This window comes from Belonocnema kinseyi, chromosome 8 (assembly GCF_010883055.1).
Source record: "Belonocnema kinseyi isolate 2016_QV_RU_SX_M_011 chromosome 8, B_treatae_v1, whole genome shotgun sequence".
Taxonomy (NCBI): Eukaryota; Metazoa; Arthropoda; class Insecta; order Hymenoptera; family Cynipidae; genus Belonocnema; species Belonocnema kinseyi.
Window position 1 is genome coordinate 90,573,531 of NC_046664.1, and position 16,316 is coordinate 90,589,846.

The 16,316-nt window shown below is 26.5% G+C and overlaps 1 protein-coding gene across 2 annotated transcripts; it reads right to left on the reverse strand.

Moving 5' to 3' along the window:
* Window positions 1-15,973, reverse strand: LOC117178052 (transmembrane protein 181). 2 transcript variants are annotated; one of them, XM_033369259.1, is made up of 13 exons: window positions 15,743-15,973; window positions 15,174-15,346; window positions 14,950-15,053; window positions 10,108-10,257; window positions 9,907-10,009; window positions 9,663-9,816; window positions 9,480-9,560; window positions 9,302-9,401; window positions 9,088-9,215; window positions 5,780-5,929; window positions 5,598-5,700; window positions 4,238-4,468; window positions 1-382 (listed from the first exon to the last, which is right to left on the reverse strand). In XM_033369259.1, the coding sequence occupies exons 2-13, from the start codon at window positions 15,332-15,334 to the stop codon at window positions 249-251; spliced, it is 1,599 nt and encodes a 532-aa protein (XP_033225150.1). In that variant the 5' UTR covers window positions 15,335-15,346; window positions 15,743-15,973; the 3' UTR covers window positions 1-248. The 2 variants fall into 2 exon arrangements, with proteins under 2 accessions (XP_033225150.1, XP_033225151.1); XM_033369260.1 differs by lacking the exons at window positions 14,950-15,053; window positions 15,174-15,346; window positions 15,743-15,973 and adding an exon at window positions 13,287-13,379.
* Window positions 15,974-16,316: the final 343 nt, after the last annotated feature.

Here is a 16,316-nt window from a genome sequence, read left to right on the forward strand (position 1 = left end):
AATTATATGTACACTTATTCATATTAAAAATTACTATAGGTAAAAAATATTACATACCAAAGGCTATAATTATTATTACAATATGGCTACATATAATAAAGATAAATTTTGTATAGTCTTTTCAACTGCACAAAAAGTGCATAACAGGAATCTATTTGTAATGGTTGAATTGTAGACATTGTATAAGTCGATGCATCCGCGTTCTTTTGCTTTTCAAGTTCTCCACAAGAAAAAGAAATTTTATTTCTTCAATCACTGTCGTCTGTATTTCTCGGCGCTCGAGTCAAAGGTCGTCGACTGTCTTCATCGGATCCGTAAATCACTTCTTCGTCGGAATCATTTATCATCGAAAACGATGGATTATCTTTCGTTATGGACGAATCTGTAAAAAAATTAATTCAAAATTAGAAAAACTTAATTTTTCGTTAGGTGCATATCTATTTTTTCTAAAGTTCTTGAGAAAATTCAAGAAGATTTTTGAAGAATTTAGATGACAAACCAAAATTTCAACAAAAAAGTTCATTTCCAATCAAATAGCTGAATTTTCAACCATAAAAGATGAATTAATTTTCAACTAGATACTTTCATCCTCAAATAAAACAGATCATTTTTTAACCAGTTGTATTTTTAATCAAAAGCGATCAAATTTTTTCAAAAGTGACGAATATTGTACAAATAATTCAATTTTGTAACCCGATAATATGGAATTTTATTAAAAAGTTTCATTTTCGTCCAAACTGTTTAATTTTTAACCAAAAAGATTAATTTTCTATGCAAAAATACGGGGTTTCATCGAAATAGTTACATTTTCAACAGAAGAGATTAATTTTCAACTAAAATCATGAACCTTCAGGCAAAAAATTTTTGAACAACGGAGTTTGACCTGAATAAAATATTCGAAAAATTTAATTTAGAATTCTATTGGGATTTTCCGTCTTCTTTCGAAATCCGCTAGAAAATTGAGAAAATATTTAAAATTCACGAAATGATGGCGGTTTTTCTGAAAATATTAAAGGTCGATTTTCTCAACAACAAAAAACCACACTTATATTTTTTGACACTTTTTTTCATTTGTACTATCATAAGTAAAATACCTTGTGAGATGTATGCGGGCTAAATAATTGTTGTGGCCAGAAGAATTTTTGGCATAAAATCGAATTTTCGCATTTTCCTGGCAAACAATAACAGATTTCGAAAAAATGCTTAAAAACCGTATGCACAGTTCAAAAAGTTCTACAAAAAGTTCTTTTACTCATTTACGATATCTTGTACCGTTTCTGAGAAAAATAAAAACGTTCAATTTTCATTATGAAAAAAATTATCTTGACCCCAAAACTGGCTTATCCTCATAAAATCGATAGAATATCTTTTTTATATGAATAAACATGGGTAAAAATCTTTTTTTTTTAATAAAAAAGGTGGGGTTTACCCACTTTCACAGAAATTGCCCATATGTTTCTAGTCCTTCAACTTGTTTTTTAAATTTTATATATAAATTAACAATTGAAATTAGAAAAAATCGATTCATTTTTTCTATCATTCTCTGATGGTTTAATATCTCTATGCAAATTTAGAATCACAATAATAGGTTGAACTCGAAAACTAAATTTGAATGCCAAACGACAAGTGTGTCCTGACTTTGAAACAGTGCACAGAAAAACAATTTATAATATGGTTAATAACAAATTTGTACAGTTAAAGGAATAGGCTGCTTTACTGCAACTGCAATTTCAGGAAGAAATATTGAATTTTTTTATTTTTCAGAAATGCTACATGATATCCTAAATGAGTAAATAAATTGTTTGCAGAACTTTTTAAACTAGGTGCCAATTATTTTTTTACATTTGTGCGTATCTGTTGTTTTTGGAAAAAATTTTAAAAATTCAATTTAATTAAAAAACAAACATTCTGGTTACAAAAGTTATTTATCCTGCATAAATCTCAAAATCTATTTTCTTTATGATAGTATAAATTCAACAAAAAATATAAGTGTTGTTTTTTTGAGTAAATCTACTTTTAATGTATTCAGAAAACCAACATCATTTGGTTAAATCTGAACATTTTCTAAAGTTTCTCGCAGGTATCGAAAAACGAAGATAAGCTCTAACAGAATTTAAAAAGAAATCTTACATATCTCAATTAGATCAAACTTTATATAAGTTTAAAGAAAAAATTTTGAACCAAAAAAAAAATCAAAAACCTATAACTTTGTAAAAAAATATTTTTCACAAATCGCAAAAATACGTACCGCCTAATGTTCTCTAAAACACAAAATATTTTGTCCCTGAGGTATTTTCCGATCTGACTTGAAATGGATTCGGTTTAAAAATTTGTTATCTTGTAAAATTGAAAAAATTTTAAAAACAGTTTACATTGTATTTCGAAATTTCAGGAAATTTTTTTACCGGTATCGTCAGTGTACCGACAGAGACTTTGTAAATTAGAATATTCTAAGTTTTTATCAATAATTTCATTTGTCTTATTTCCAGGGTATCCAGCGATTCTTAGGAACGAAATTCAAGGTCTTTTCCAGTTTTTTCAGGTCAAAAAGTCAAGTTTTTCAGGCCTCCCTTTTTTCCATTTAACAATGAAAAAACTGTTTGCTTTACATGTAAAAAATGAGCCATTCCATTTTTTACTGGCCAACAATTTAAAAAAAACCGAACCATAAATAAACAAATTCTTAATTTTTTGCAAACATAAGTCATCTTTGAAATCCTTTAAATCTTTGAAAGCTTTGTTGGTGTTTTTTAAATCTTTTGAAATTTTTATGAAATCCTTAAAATATTTGTGGAGGCTTTCTTTAATATTTGTTCGTGAAATCCTTTCTGTTCATTTGACATTGTGGAAATCTTTTGAAATCTTAAATTTGTTAAAACCTTCTGAAATAGTTTAAAAACTTTGAAATATTTGCGAAATCTTTCGTATTCGTTTGAAATCATTGAAATATTTGAAATCGCTTACAATATTTGAAATTTTTTGAAGTATTTGAAATCTGGTGTACTGTATGGTACCCTATTAAAATCGATGGTATTCTTGGATTCTTTTAAATTCTTTATACAATTTTTATGATATCTTTGAAATATTTATGAAATCTTTTGTATTCATTTGATATCATTAAAATGTATTCAATCCGTATAAAATCTTTTTAGATATTAGAAATCTTGTTTACTATAAGCTTTTTAAAATCCTTGAAATCATTAAAAAAAAATTTTAATCTTTGTGAATTATTGAATATTGAAATGTTTGGGAAATTTTTTTAAAATCTTTGTGAAATCTTTTGAAATATTTGTGAATTTTTTCTCAAATCTTTGTGAAATCTTTTTTTATTACTTGAAATCATTGGATTATTTTAAATCTTGGTGAAATCTTTTCAAATCTTAGAAATCCTTGCAATATTGGAATGTTCGAAATCTTTAGGAAAATTTTTAAATATTTGTCAAATGTTTTGAAATACTTGTGAGATTTTTCTTAAATCCTTGTTTGTGAAATCGTTTTTATTCGTTGAAATCATTGAGCTATTTGAAACCTTAGTGAAATGTTCAAAATCTATTTAAGTATTTTTGTATCCTTAAAATATTTTGAAATATTTTGAAATCTTTCGTAATGTTTTGTAATATGGTAAAGTTTGTAATATTGGTAAAGTCTATAAAAAATGTGTAGAAATCTCTTTATTTATTCTGTAATGAGTAAAGATAAATTATATCTTGATAAATAAAAAACTTTTAAGTTGCAAGATTTCTTCTAAACAATATGCTCTTTTCATAACAGACTCAAAGATTTACATTACTTTTTGCATTTCAATAAAATAGCTGTTTTAAAAGAAGAAAAGATTTATTTCAAGGATCTCGTGAAAAAATCAAGGATATTTCCAGGTTTTCAAGGTTCAAAACAAATTAAAGGAGAATTCAAGGTTTTCAATGTTTTCAAAGTCGCTAGACACCCTGGACTCTTTAAAAATAGGAAAATGATTTAAAATTGTTGTGCGATAGAGAAATGTTAAGAAAATTATTATTTACGAATATTAAAAAAAAACATTTACAATAAAATTTTCTCTTTTATGAATAATCTTCAAAAACATTCCGAAATCAATTTTATCATTCAATAAAATTAATTGTTTGGAAATTTTTATTTCTAAAATCGATAGTGCATAAAATTCGCAATCTTTATTAATAGATAGAAGTTGATCAACTTTTTGTTGCTGTTGCTTATCTCCATGACATAAATTTAAACTTACGTTGGCCATAGACTTGCTGAACAGCAGGAGCGTACACATAAGCCATGGTGTAAAGATAAAAATTTAAGAGACCGTAAAGGGCCATAAATTGGGCTGATGTTTGATAGTAGGTTGAAAGACGAGAGGCAAAACTATCTTCTAATACACCAGCTCCGAATTTCCGAGCTGTAACCAAAGCACAGACTCCTATGACCACTGCAGCCAGGAGTGTCAGAAATCTCAGTCGAAGGTCTGAAAAGTAAATTATATTATTAATTAAAGTCCCTTATGTAAGCACAGAGAAACTGAAAGAAAAAAAACCTATTAAAAACCTATTAAAATATACTAGAAACGTTTCAAAAATTCATATTATTTTATCAGGATTGATATTATTTTACCCAGTGGATCGGCTTAGTATAAGTTTAAAAGAAAATACTTTGAAATGAAAAGTAAAAACATCATGTGTATCAGAAAAATAAGACATTTTATTACTTCTGAACCAAAATTTAAAAAAAAATTCATGACGAACGTTTGAAGGCATGTAAGATATAAAAATTAAACTGAATTTTCCTTAAATTCTGCCAAAGTTTGAACTTAGAATAAATAACTTTTAAACATTCAAAATTTTCTTATACTTGAACAATGGATTTATAAACGGTTTTCCAATTTAAAATTATTGCGGCTTATTTGTTCTAAGTTTAGATCTTGGAGGAATAAAAGGAAAAATCAGCCGAGTTTTATGAAAACATTGATTATATTCGATAAAATACAAGCCAAGAAAATTGTATTATTTACACTTTTTAACAATTGTTTAGCTTCAATTTTCGAAGTATACAATTTAAAAGATTCGAATGATAAGCTTACGACTATAATAGATCGGAAATTTACTAGAAAAAATTAAGAAAAAGTTTTTCCAAATGACGCGCTCATACACAACAAACGTATTAACACAAAAATAGCACAGACAAGGCAAAAAACAGCACAAGAAATTTCTCTGAGAGAATTCAAATTTCTTTCTAAATTTAGGTCCACATATTTCTCGGATTTGTTCACGAATTCCCAGCATTTTCCCGCATTTTTCAATATGTACAAAATTCCCACCAAATCCCGGATTTCCCGGGTCGCTTTACACCCTGAGAATGCCAGGTCAAAATTGAAAGACCTGGCATTTTCTGCCAGTTTGCGAAAAAATTATACGTTCCCAGTAATTAATTTCTTGTTATATTTTTGTCATGAAGAATTTTTTTCAAAGTGTCCAAATCGTCAGCACAAAAGTTATTAGGTACTTTTCGGAATGTTATATTTAAATAAACATCAAGAATCGAGAAAGGAAGAAAATTTGTATAAAAAAGTGTAAAATATATATTGTATATTTAATTACCGAAAAATGGCATTGATCGAAGTTCACTGTACGCCCGTAGAATCAGTAAAATAAGGTAAGCACCATAGATTCCTCCCATCGTAAGGAAAAACACCTTAAATCCCTATAACATTTTTTAAAAATTAAATCTGCATTTATAAAATATTTTTGTAAAAGTTGATTTATTCATTTTGTATGCTTACGTAGTAATTCGAAGTATCCAGAATGTAATTATACGTAGGATCTTCGAGCTCTGTGCACCTCAGCCAAGTTGCCAAAGTGAGACCTGCTCCCCATAATAATCCAACAATTAGCAATTTTGGCAAGTAAAACGTTGCGATTCGTCTTTCATTCTGCAATCAAACATCGCAAATAGCGGTCTAAATTAATAAATATTAGCAATAATTAATACTGATAATATTAATTATTTTCCGTTGGTTATTTATTAGAATAATAATTTTAAATTGGACCAGCGGATCAATTTAAAAAGAAAAATGATATAAATGCTAATAGTAATTGAAGGTCACACTGTATACAGGCGTAGGTGCGAAATTTTCGAAAATCGGTTTATTGGCTTAAACTACTTGTTTTCACCTATGTCGGTCATTTTTTATGTTAATCATTTTTTTATTATAGTATTCTAAAATGGTATTGTATAGTGTATAAAAAAAGTTTTTGATGATCAATTTTAGATTGAAGTATAATTAATTCGATAACTGATAATGCTTTAAATTGTATCATTTCGAATTGAAATTGTTGAAAATTAATAAATTTTATTTTAAAATATTCAACAATTTTAGGTTTCAATGTTACATTTTTTTTAATTGTGCAATATAACTTCAAAATAAACAATAGAAATACAATTTTATTATAAATTGAAAGTCCTAAATTCTAGTTTCAAATTCGAATTATTAAAAAACGTGGAATATAAAATTGATTGTCTCAATGGTGGCGTAATTTTTAGTTTCAAGCGTTTAAATGTAAATATATTTTAATTAAAACCTTCAGAATTGAAAAAATAAAAATTCTAAATATATATCTGCACTTTTAAAGTAGAAGTCACACAAATCTGTATTCATAGGCCTAAACAGTTAAATAATTTAATTAATGACGAATTTAATCTAAAAATTAATGCATTTTATCAATTATTCCAAAATTTAACATTCAGGAGTTTCAGAACTTTAAAATTCAAAATTTTAATTGATGTTTTCGAAATTACGAATTTGATATTTAGGGTAATAATTATATTATTAATTGGCAAGGCAATGTTTCCTACGAACTATAGCGCGCATATAAAAATACTATTTGTTAGTGTCCCCTGTAACCCTGGCCAAAAATTCCCTGATAATTCTAGGGTTTTTTCAAAGTATTTCTAGATTTCTTTTCAGGTATACATTTTCTTCATAAGAAGCCAATCAAGTATTAAGTACTACATACTAATAGTATTGGTATTGCATAGTAGTCACATATACATAGACATAGTAGTCGCATATATTATTACACAATACCTCATACTTCTTAGTTAAAAATTCAACGCTTTTGTTGAAAAATCGTCTTTCTGGTTAAAAAATTAACCTCTTTTTGTAGCACCTTTCTTTTGGTTAAAATAAAACTTTTTAAAGAAAATTAATTCGCTTTGGTTTGAAATTCAACTGTTTGGCTAAAAATTCATATTTTCGACTTTAAAATTCAACTGCGTTAGAAATTTGGTGCTTTTAGCTTATAAATTCATCAATTTGATATAAAATTCAACTATTTTGTTGCAAATCAATTTTTCGTTAGAGATATATATTTTTTTGTTATAAATTCAACGAAACGTAAATTTAACCATCTATTGGTTAAAAATGAAACTTTTTGTCGTAACTGGTCTGTTTTGGTTGAGGATTCAACTATTTGGTTGAAAATTCACATTTTCGCGTTAAAAATTCTGCCCTTATGTAGAAAATTCGTTTTTTCGGCTTGAAAATTGAACGATTTAGTTGAATTTTTCTTTTTTGACAGAATAATGTTTCATAGCCACAAATTCAACTCTTTGTTAAAAAATCGTCTTTTGGCCTTAAATTTCAACTTGATAGAAAATTCAACCATTTGTTTAGAAATTAACAATTTCGTTTGAAATTTCATCTTTTGTGTGCAAAATGCAATGGTTTGGTTCAAAATATATCTGTTTTTGTTGAAGTTTCAATTACTTTGTTGAAAACTTGCCTTTTTTGGTTGAATTTTACTTTTTTGATTGAAACCAAATTTTTCGGTTGAAATATCGAATATTACATTTTTTGTGGACAAATCGTCATTCTCGGTTGAAAATGAAATTACTTGGTTTTTTAAAGTCCATTACTTCAGTTGAAAATTCATCTTTATGTGATTGAAAATTTAACTATTTTTTTTCATTTTTTTTCCATTTTTTGGTTGAAAATATATAGTTTTTAGTTGATGATTCCACTATTTGATTTAAAATTAATGTATTAACTAGAAAAATTGCCTTTCGTAGCAGACAGTTAATTTTTTGAAATTAAAAATTCAACTATTTCATTGAAAATTAATATATTTTTTTGAAAACTCGTCTTTTCGGTAGAAAATTAAAATTGTTGTTTAAAAATGCAACTATTCGGTTAAAAATTAAACTGTATTATTTAAGTATTCAACTATTTTGTTGAAAATTGGTCTATTCCGATTAATATTAGGAGTTTTTTATTGAAAATTTAAATCTTTTCAGTTGGAAATTTAACTAATTGGTTGAAAGTGCAAATACTTGATAAGAATTTATTTTGTTGTTGTTGAATATTCATTATTTAAGTTAAAAATTCGCCTTTTAAGTTAAATTCATCAGATTTTGATTTAAAATTTGAATCGTTTTTGGTTGAAAGTACAAATACTTGATAAGAAATAATTATTTTGGTTGAATATTCATTATTTAGATTGAAAATTCATATTTTTTTAGTGAAAATTGAATTATTTCCTTGAAAATTAATATTTTCGTGTTGAATTTTGATTTTTTGGTTTGAAAATTCATATTTTTTGTTAAAAATGCACCTGTTTGGTTAAAAAATAATATGTTTTGGTTAAATTCAGGTGCTTTTGGTTTAAAGAGTTTTTTGGTTAATTTAACAACTATTATTTTTTTTTGTAGAGAATTCATTTTTTTTTTAAATGCAACTACTAGGTTGAAACTTAACCTACTTTGTTAATATTGATTTAAATTAGTTCAAATCTAGTACTATATAAGTTACTATTCAAAGTAAAAATAAAAAATGCTATTCATTAATGTTGTATCATAATTTAAAATAATTAAATAATCGGAAAAATTCGTGACTTAAAAAAAGTTCCCTGAAATTTCCTGTTTTTGCAGGTGTATACAAATTCTCTCTTAATTCCAGGTTTTCGAGGTAAGTAGATACTCTGGTTATTTAATTTTTCGTAATTTTATAGAAGAAACTCTGGCACTTTGAAAATTTAATCTTATTGGTCCTAAACCAACTATATTCCAAATTTAACTGCCTTAAAAAAGTACCTGGCGTAAACCATGGTAGACACAAAGCCAAAACATTAGAATTGCACAGAGAAACGTCGTCTGAAGTACTGCATCTAGCATCCCAGGAATCCAAGAATTTATCAAAAATATCATCGGGAATAATGGATCTAAAAAAAACCGTGAATTTAAATTAAAATATGACGAAAAATTCATTACAAAATACAAGGTAAACTTCATAAAACAATAAACTTACTGTTGTAGAGTATAAGTAGTGGGAGTAAGAGGGAAATCCATTTTTGTTCTATCGACCAATCGTGAACATGATATTTTCGAAGAGAATTGCCAAACCAGCACTGAAAATAAATAGGTTGTCTCAAAATCTTACTAGATACATTCAAATTCTCTACATTATTTTTAATTCAAAAATATACCGTTACTACAAACGTGGCTATTAGGAATATGAGTCTGAACCAAATCTCTATTTGCGTAAAGGCTGGATTGTAGTTCTTGAACTGTAAAAAATCAAGAAAAATACATTTTTAATCGTGATATAGGAATATTTTTTGATTTGGTATGCGGGTTTTTTATATTTTTTTCACTCAGTGCTTACTGACGTAGAATGTGAGGTCTCGGATCGTATAGCGTTGATGGAAACTCTCCAAACCATGGAACCGAACAGTAATTATGTAATGACTAAAGTGGAGAAATCCCAAATGAGCTACTACGAAATCTTCGCAATTTTGTCTTTCGCACTTTAGGTGCCGCGTTCTGAAATTTATATTTGTTTTAAAATTTTAATAGAGTAACTTAATTTTTTTAAAGAAAAGAGATGATAGCATTATAGTAAAAAATACTTACCTATTATGTCCGGACTCTGCAGTCAAAAATGGTTCCAATTTACGATCAGGTGTGATACCGTCTATCGAAACACTCACTTGAAAACTTTTATCATACCTTTCATCTGGAATCAAAATTAGAAAATATTTTTATGTTTTTTCTAATATTTCAAACAAAAAATGTATTAGGTATTTAAATGATTATTTTCAGATTATAATTTACCATCACTATTCAGAGTAGACAATTTAGCAATGACCCAGAGTTGTTGACTATAAGTTGAAAGGGAAGGTGTCTTCATTATGAAAGGCCCGGTGGCCATATCACTGCCATTTGGATGGGCTTTTTGCTCACTGGTTGAAGTGATAGGTGGACCTGTTTCAATACAAAATATTTCAAAATTATATACATACATTTATTTATTGTACATACATTTTACTGTTTGGCTAGTTGCTTGGCCAATTTTTGATTTTCCCTGGCCATTACAATTGGAATACCAGCATTTTAATCTTGTAATATTTTCAACAAAGGAACTTTTATAAACGGAAAAAAAAATATTTCAGATACAAATTTTCAAATTTATTTATTTTAAAAAGTGTCTGTTTTACAATAAAATATGAGTTTTTTACAAAATACTTAAATTTTCAACAACAAAATTTAATTTTCAATATAATAATTGAATATTCAACCTAAAAATATGAATTTTCAACAAAAAAGTGTAATAGTTCATATCTCAACAAAAAGTATGAAATTTCATTTTAAACAAACAACTAATTTTAAAACCATTAAGACGAATCTTCAACAAATATATATTTTTTAGTAATGAAAGAAAATAAATCTTATCTAATTTGATGAACCTTCAAGCCAAAAGAAGAAATTTCTGTACAAAAATTGAATTTTCAATCAAGAAATATGAATTTTTATCAAACAAATTCATTTTTAACAAAATACTTAAATTTTCAACATCAAAGTTGAATTTTCAATAAAAAGACTTTAATTTTAAACAAAATAGTTAAAACTTCAACCAAAGAGATGAATGTTCAACTAAAAATATTAATCTTCCACCACAAAATGATTTCTTAACAAAGTGGATCAACGAAAATTTACAAACAAAATAGTTAAATCCTCAAGCAAAGAAGATTAATTTTCAACCAAACAGTTGAATTTTATCCAATAAAGATGAAATTTCTACTAAAACAGATGCATTTTTAAATAAAAAAACAAATTTTCAACAACAAAAAATTGTTGAATTTTCATCCAAAGAAGAATTAAGTTTGATTTTTTAATATCAAAATATGAATTTTAAACAAAAAGTAAATTTTGTACGAAATAGTTGAATTTTTAACTAAAATGGATGACTTTTTAAAAACATGATTGTTGAATTTTCAAACAAACAGTTGTATTTTTATCAAAGAGAGATGCAATTTTTACTAAAATAGATGCATTTTTGAATTAAAAATACCAATTAAAAAAAAGAAGACTTTTTTCATCCAAAAAAGGTTTTAGTTAACTTTTTAAAACAAAATATGAATTTTAATCAAAAAGTAAATTTTGTACGAAAATAGTTGAATTTTCAACCAAAAAAGGACGACTTTGACAATTAATAATTTATTAATAATTAATAATTAATTTAATATAATTAATGATTAATTATTAATATTATTAATAACTACTTAATTAATTAAATTAAAATATATTAAAATTTATAATTAAAAAGATATTATATCAGGGTCACCGCAAAGCTTCATTTGAAAAGTTCTTTAATTTTTCCCTGAGCATTAATATTCAAATACCAGAACCTTAAATTTGTAAAATTTTTGTCCTAGAATCTTTATTGAACGGAACACAACAATTTCCAAATAAAATGGAAAGTTCTGAAATATATGATTTACATTTATAGAAATTCACAGTAGCATGCAATTTTGTAAATAATAAACTTATACATACATAAATCACTCAGAGCTCGGATTTACTAGAATTCTTTTACGAAAGTCAGGCTTAAGTGATATAATAAGCATGAATATTCGACAAATTTATTTCTTTGTGAATATCGAGTGAAAGTTTCAGACGAATAAACTTCATTTTGTAATATTTTTTTTAAACAAAGAAAATTATTTAAATTTCTAACAAAATTTGAGTGTAAATTTTTAATAAAACCAGCTTTTATAAATGCTATTTTAATATTTTGTTCTCATTTCATGAAATTTTTACATATAAAAATATCAGACAAACAACTCCATTTTGTAACATGTTTAGTTATTAACGAACAACATTATTTAAACTTCTAAAGTATTTTGTTTGTTAATTCCCAACTCAATTGATATAAATCCAATTTGTATATTTTTTATTATTTGATGAAATTTTGTACTTATCTAAATTTTAAATTCAATTTCCTATGATAGTGTTCCTATTATTTTATTTTACCATTATATTATTATTATTATTCTGATCTAGGTAATTTTTAATAAATTGTAGACCTTTCGCTCATATTTTCATTCCAAAAAAATTAGAGACTTTTAGAAGAAAACCAAAATATTATTACAGAATAATAATTGTATGAAATTAAACTAACAAAACTCCGACTTGAAGTATTTTCGAAGATAAAGAAAATCTTTGAACATTGATTAATACGCCACTAATTTCAATAAAGTTAATAAATTACATCTAAACACTATTTTAATTTTAAATAAATAAATTTGGTTAATGTACATTTTTTTTGAATTTTTGCAATAATTTACAGTATCTAGTTTGTTTTTGTAAATTTAACTTTCGACAAAGTCGAAGAATTTTAATTTTCTGTTCCATTTAATTTCAATTGCATTCTTTTCTAAACTTGAAGTTTTTTCATTTGAAGTCTCATTAATTGGGAAAGATTTGTAATTTGAACTTTTTTTCAAAACAGAAAATTTTGAAGTTTTTGATGTTAATAAAATATGAATCATTTTATTTAGTATTGTTTATTCTTGAAGTCATCCACATTTAAATATTTTAAATTTTTGAACTTACTTATTTTAAAAATTATTTAATATTCCAAGATTTTTAAATTTTTAATGCTTCTAATTTGATATGTTATACTCTTGAATGTACTTAAATGAAAGTGATGTTTGATAAATGAAGCCTCGACTAAAATAACGTTCTATCAACACATATTTTGTATCCATGGAGTTCGACACTGTAAAAAATATTGCTGAAAATTACATTTCGTCCTGTAACTTTTTCCTATGTTTGTTGTGGAAAAATTAAACGTTTCTTGTAAATTGACAGTGATTATTAATGTAATTTTACCATAAATGAATGAAATTTACAATGAACGTGTAATTTTCCCACAACAATCATAGGACATAAAAATACCAGTGATTTTTGTGGGAATTTTACACTAAAGTGTAACTGAAATAAAAATGTACTTTCACAACGTTTATGTAAGCTTCCAACGATTAGTGTAATTTCACATCAGGGGTGTAATACGTTTTACAGCAGCGATGTAAGATTCCATGATCCTTGTAATTCCGCTGTTAAACGCTTGACGGCTTTTGATAACCTGCGAGGCCTGCGAGTAAATTCAGTGTAAGATTGTGCAGAATTTTAGCGGCATTCGGATATATTTTAGAAAAGCGCAATGTGTTTTTCTCAAATAAATTTGTTCGCATGTTTAGCATGCTTGCGAAAAAAAATAATTTGGAAGGTTACGGCTGTTTAGACAGCAGTTGATATAAATTAAGATGCGCCTATTTCACCCACTGATCATAACCTTGTTTGATGCGTATTTGTTTTGTAACAGCAAACCAAACAAAAACTTAAATTTTTTCTGTCTAATAAAAACATGACTCCTTTTATTTATATATGTTATTATTCTTACGATTCGATTTCATTAAAACATACATTAAGCGATTTAAAATAACCGGGCTGGTCATTGCGCATGTGCAACCTTTTACATGCAGCGTTTTACAGCGTCACTGTAATTTCACAAGGCGAATGTAAAATTCCATTCTTCCAAAACTGCTTTATACCATCTGTGTGTGATTTTACACTATCGTGTTATTTCTACCTAATTTTGGTAAATTCCCCACACTAATCACTGGTATTTTTATATCCTATGATCTTTGTGGTGAAATTACACGAAATTTTTTACAGTTTATGCATACAAGTTTTTCTCTCAACTGTTTCTCTATTCCGTGGAAGCGTTGCGTTCGAAAAATCGAAAATTGAATTGGGAAAGAAATGTCAAAATAGTCAAGGTTATATGTTTCGAAAATGTATCTTTCTTAGTCTATTGCATTTTTAAACAAAGGTAAAAAAAGAAAATTAAATTTATTAGAAAGGCATGCAGGAAATAATAAAAGGGCTAGAGAGGCTGGATTAAAATGTCAAGAACAGGTAATATCAAATACAATATTCAAAAATAATCAAATAAATGATAAATAATTATCAGAAATAATTGTAATAAAAAATACTGTTTAAATTATTGTTATAATAAAATAAAAATAAAACTTTAAATTGCAATTACACGAATAATTAAGCGTTTTTCTTTCCTTTCTTTTAATAAAAAGACGAGAAAGTATATATATTTTTTATAATATGTGTAGGACCAAGTTTGTAAATTATCTAACCTAATTATTTTTATATTTATTCATTGAAATTTTCCGAATTCAATGTTTACATTTTTTGTCGACACTCTTAAGCGAATGTAATTTTTCTATTCTTATCCTTAAAAAATTAATACATAGAAGTCCATGGATACAAAATATGTGTTGATATAACGTTATTTCAGCCGAGGCTTCAAATATAATTTATCAACGATTAAGGACATTTTTGATTTTTAAATTTTAAATTAATAACTTTCACAAAATGAAAATGTTACAATTTTGAAATATAAATACAAAGAATAGATGTATTTAAAATATTAAAAAAATTAAAAGGTAAGTGAAGAAACCGTGTCATGGAAAAAAATAGTTTTATCGCTCAAAAAGAAGTGCGAACTCGTGTCAATAATGCAATAATTTCTAACAATAATATTTTCATGCAAGTGATGATATGATGAGAAAAGCTACAAGGTTTTGGAAAACTCGCCTGTAAGTCCAATAAAGACAGCTAATCCAAAGCACGCAAAAAAGGCAACGAAGACCATGACGAATTCTCTTTTGTGCATGGAGTACAATCGCATTTGAACAGACCTAGCAGGGAAAAAGTTGATTATAAATTTTGCAATACATAGAAATTTCATGAATAAAAATTATTCTACAATTCTAGAAAAGTAGCCATGCAATGAGACAAATTATTTTTAAAAAAATTACCTTTCGCAGCGATCGTGATGGTATGCAGGGGCAATGTATTTATTGAATTCGCTGAAAATATCGCTGCATTGGGACAATGCATTTCTAATCTTGAGATTCCATCCAGCCGATGGAAGGTGGTAAGAATATCCTAAATTCGGACTGCCCATCTTCATTTTCATTATTGCGAATTCCTCCAAAGTAAAAAATTAAATCATTACACAACATGATTTATTTTATTTTTCAAAAACTGACGTTAAAAAAAACCAAGTTTCAAACTCGTCAAGCTGAGTCTTGTTCCAGGTTAGGAAAAAATTAGATTATTACTAAGTTCATATCTTATAAAAAGAAAAGCGAATCAAGCTGATCGACTTTTTAAATATAGATTATTAGTAAAAAAAATATAATGAGAAAATTTAATCATATTAAAATATAAAAAAGTGTAACTGAATAAGCCATCATTATTAAGAAAGCCTGATCTATTCCAAAAATCCGATATCTCCAGAAATTATTTAAAACAAAATTGGCATAAATTTTGAATTACATTATGAAAATAAAAAAAGAATTATAAAATATATGTTGAAATTTACCTCTTCTGAATTAGCCTTGACACTGTTTCCATCAGCTCACGATGTCTACCCAGTACCTACTTCTTACAATTAAAACTGCTCCCAGGGTTATCCGAAGGGATTAACATGTCTTTAAATTATTCTAAAACGACCACCCGTGAGTCGTATTTTGCAATTTTACTCAAATCAGCCAGGAACAATGAAGTTGTTGGAATGAAAAGTGAAATTCACCACTATTACGGCGCGGATGGCAACCAGGCTCGGTGGCTCACATTATTGATTTTTTTACATTTCCCAGCGCGCTGGTCTCGCTGCCAAGGAAACTAGCGCCGTTCACGGAAAATCTAGTCAAACTGAGAACCACAATAATAGTTTGAAATTCGGTCTCGTTTATTTTTCGTTAAAAAAATAATTTGCAAAATAATTTGAAATCTTAATTCTGCGCAATGGTTTCGTATATATTTCTAAATATGATAATGTTTATGTTTTTATAATATTAAGATTATTTTTATTATTTTTAACATTTAAAAAATGTCAATTTTGTTTACTATATTATTCGGTGATGAACTAATAATTATTTTTTTTTGAAATAAGA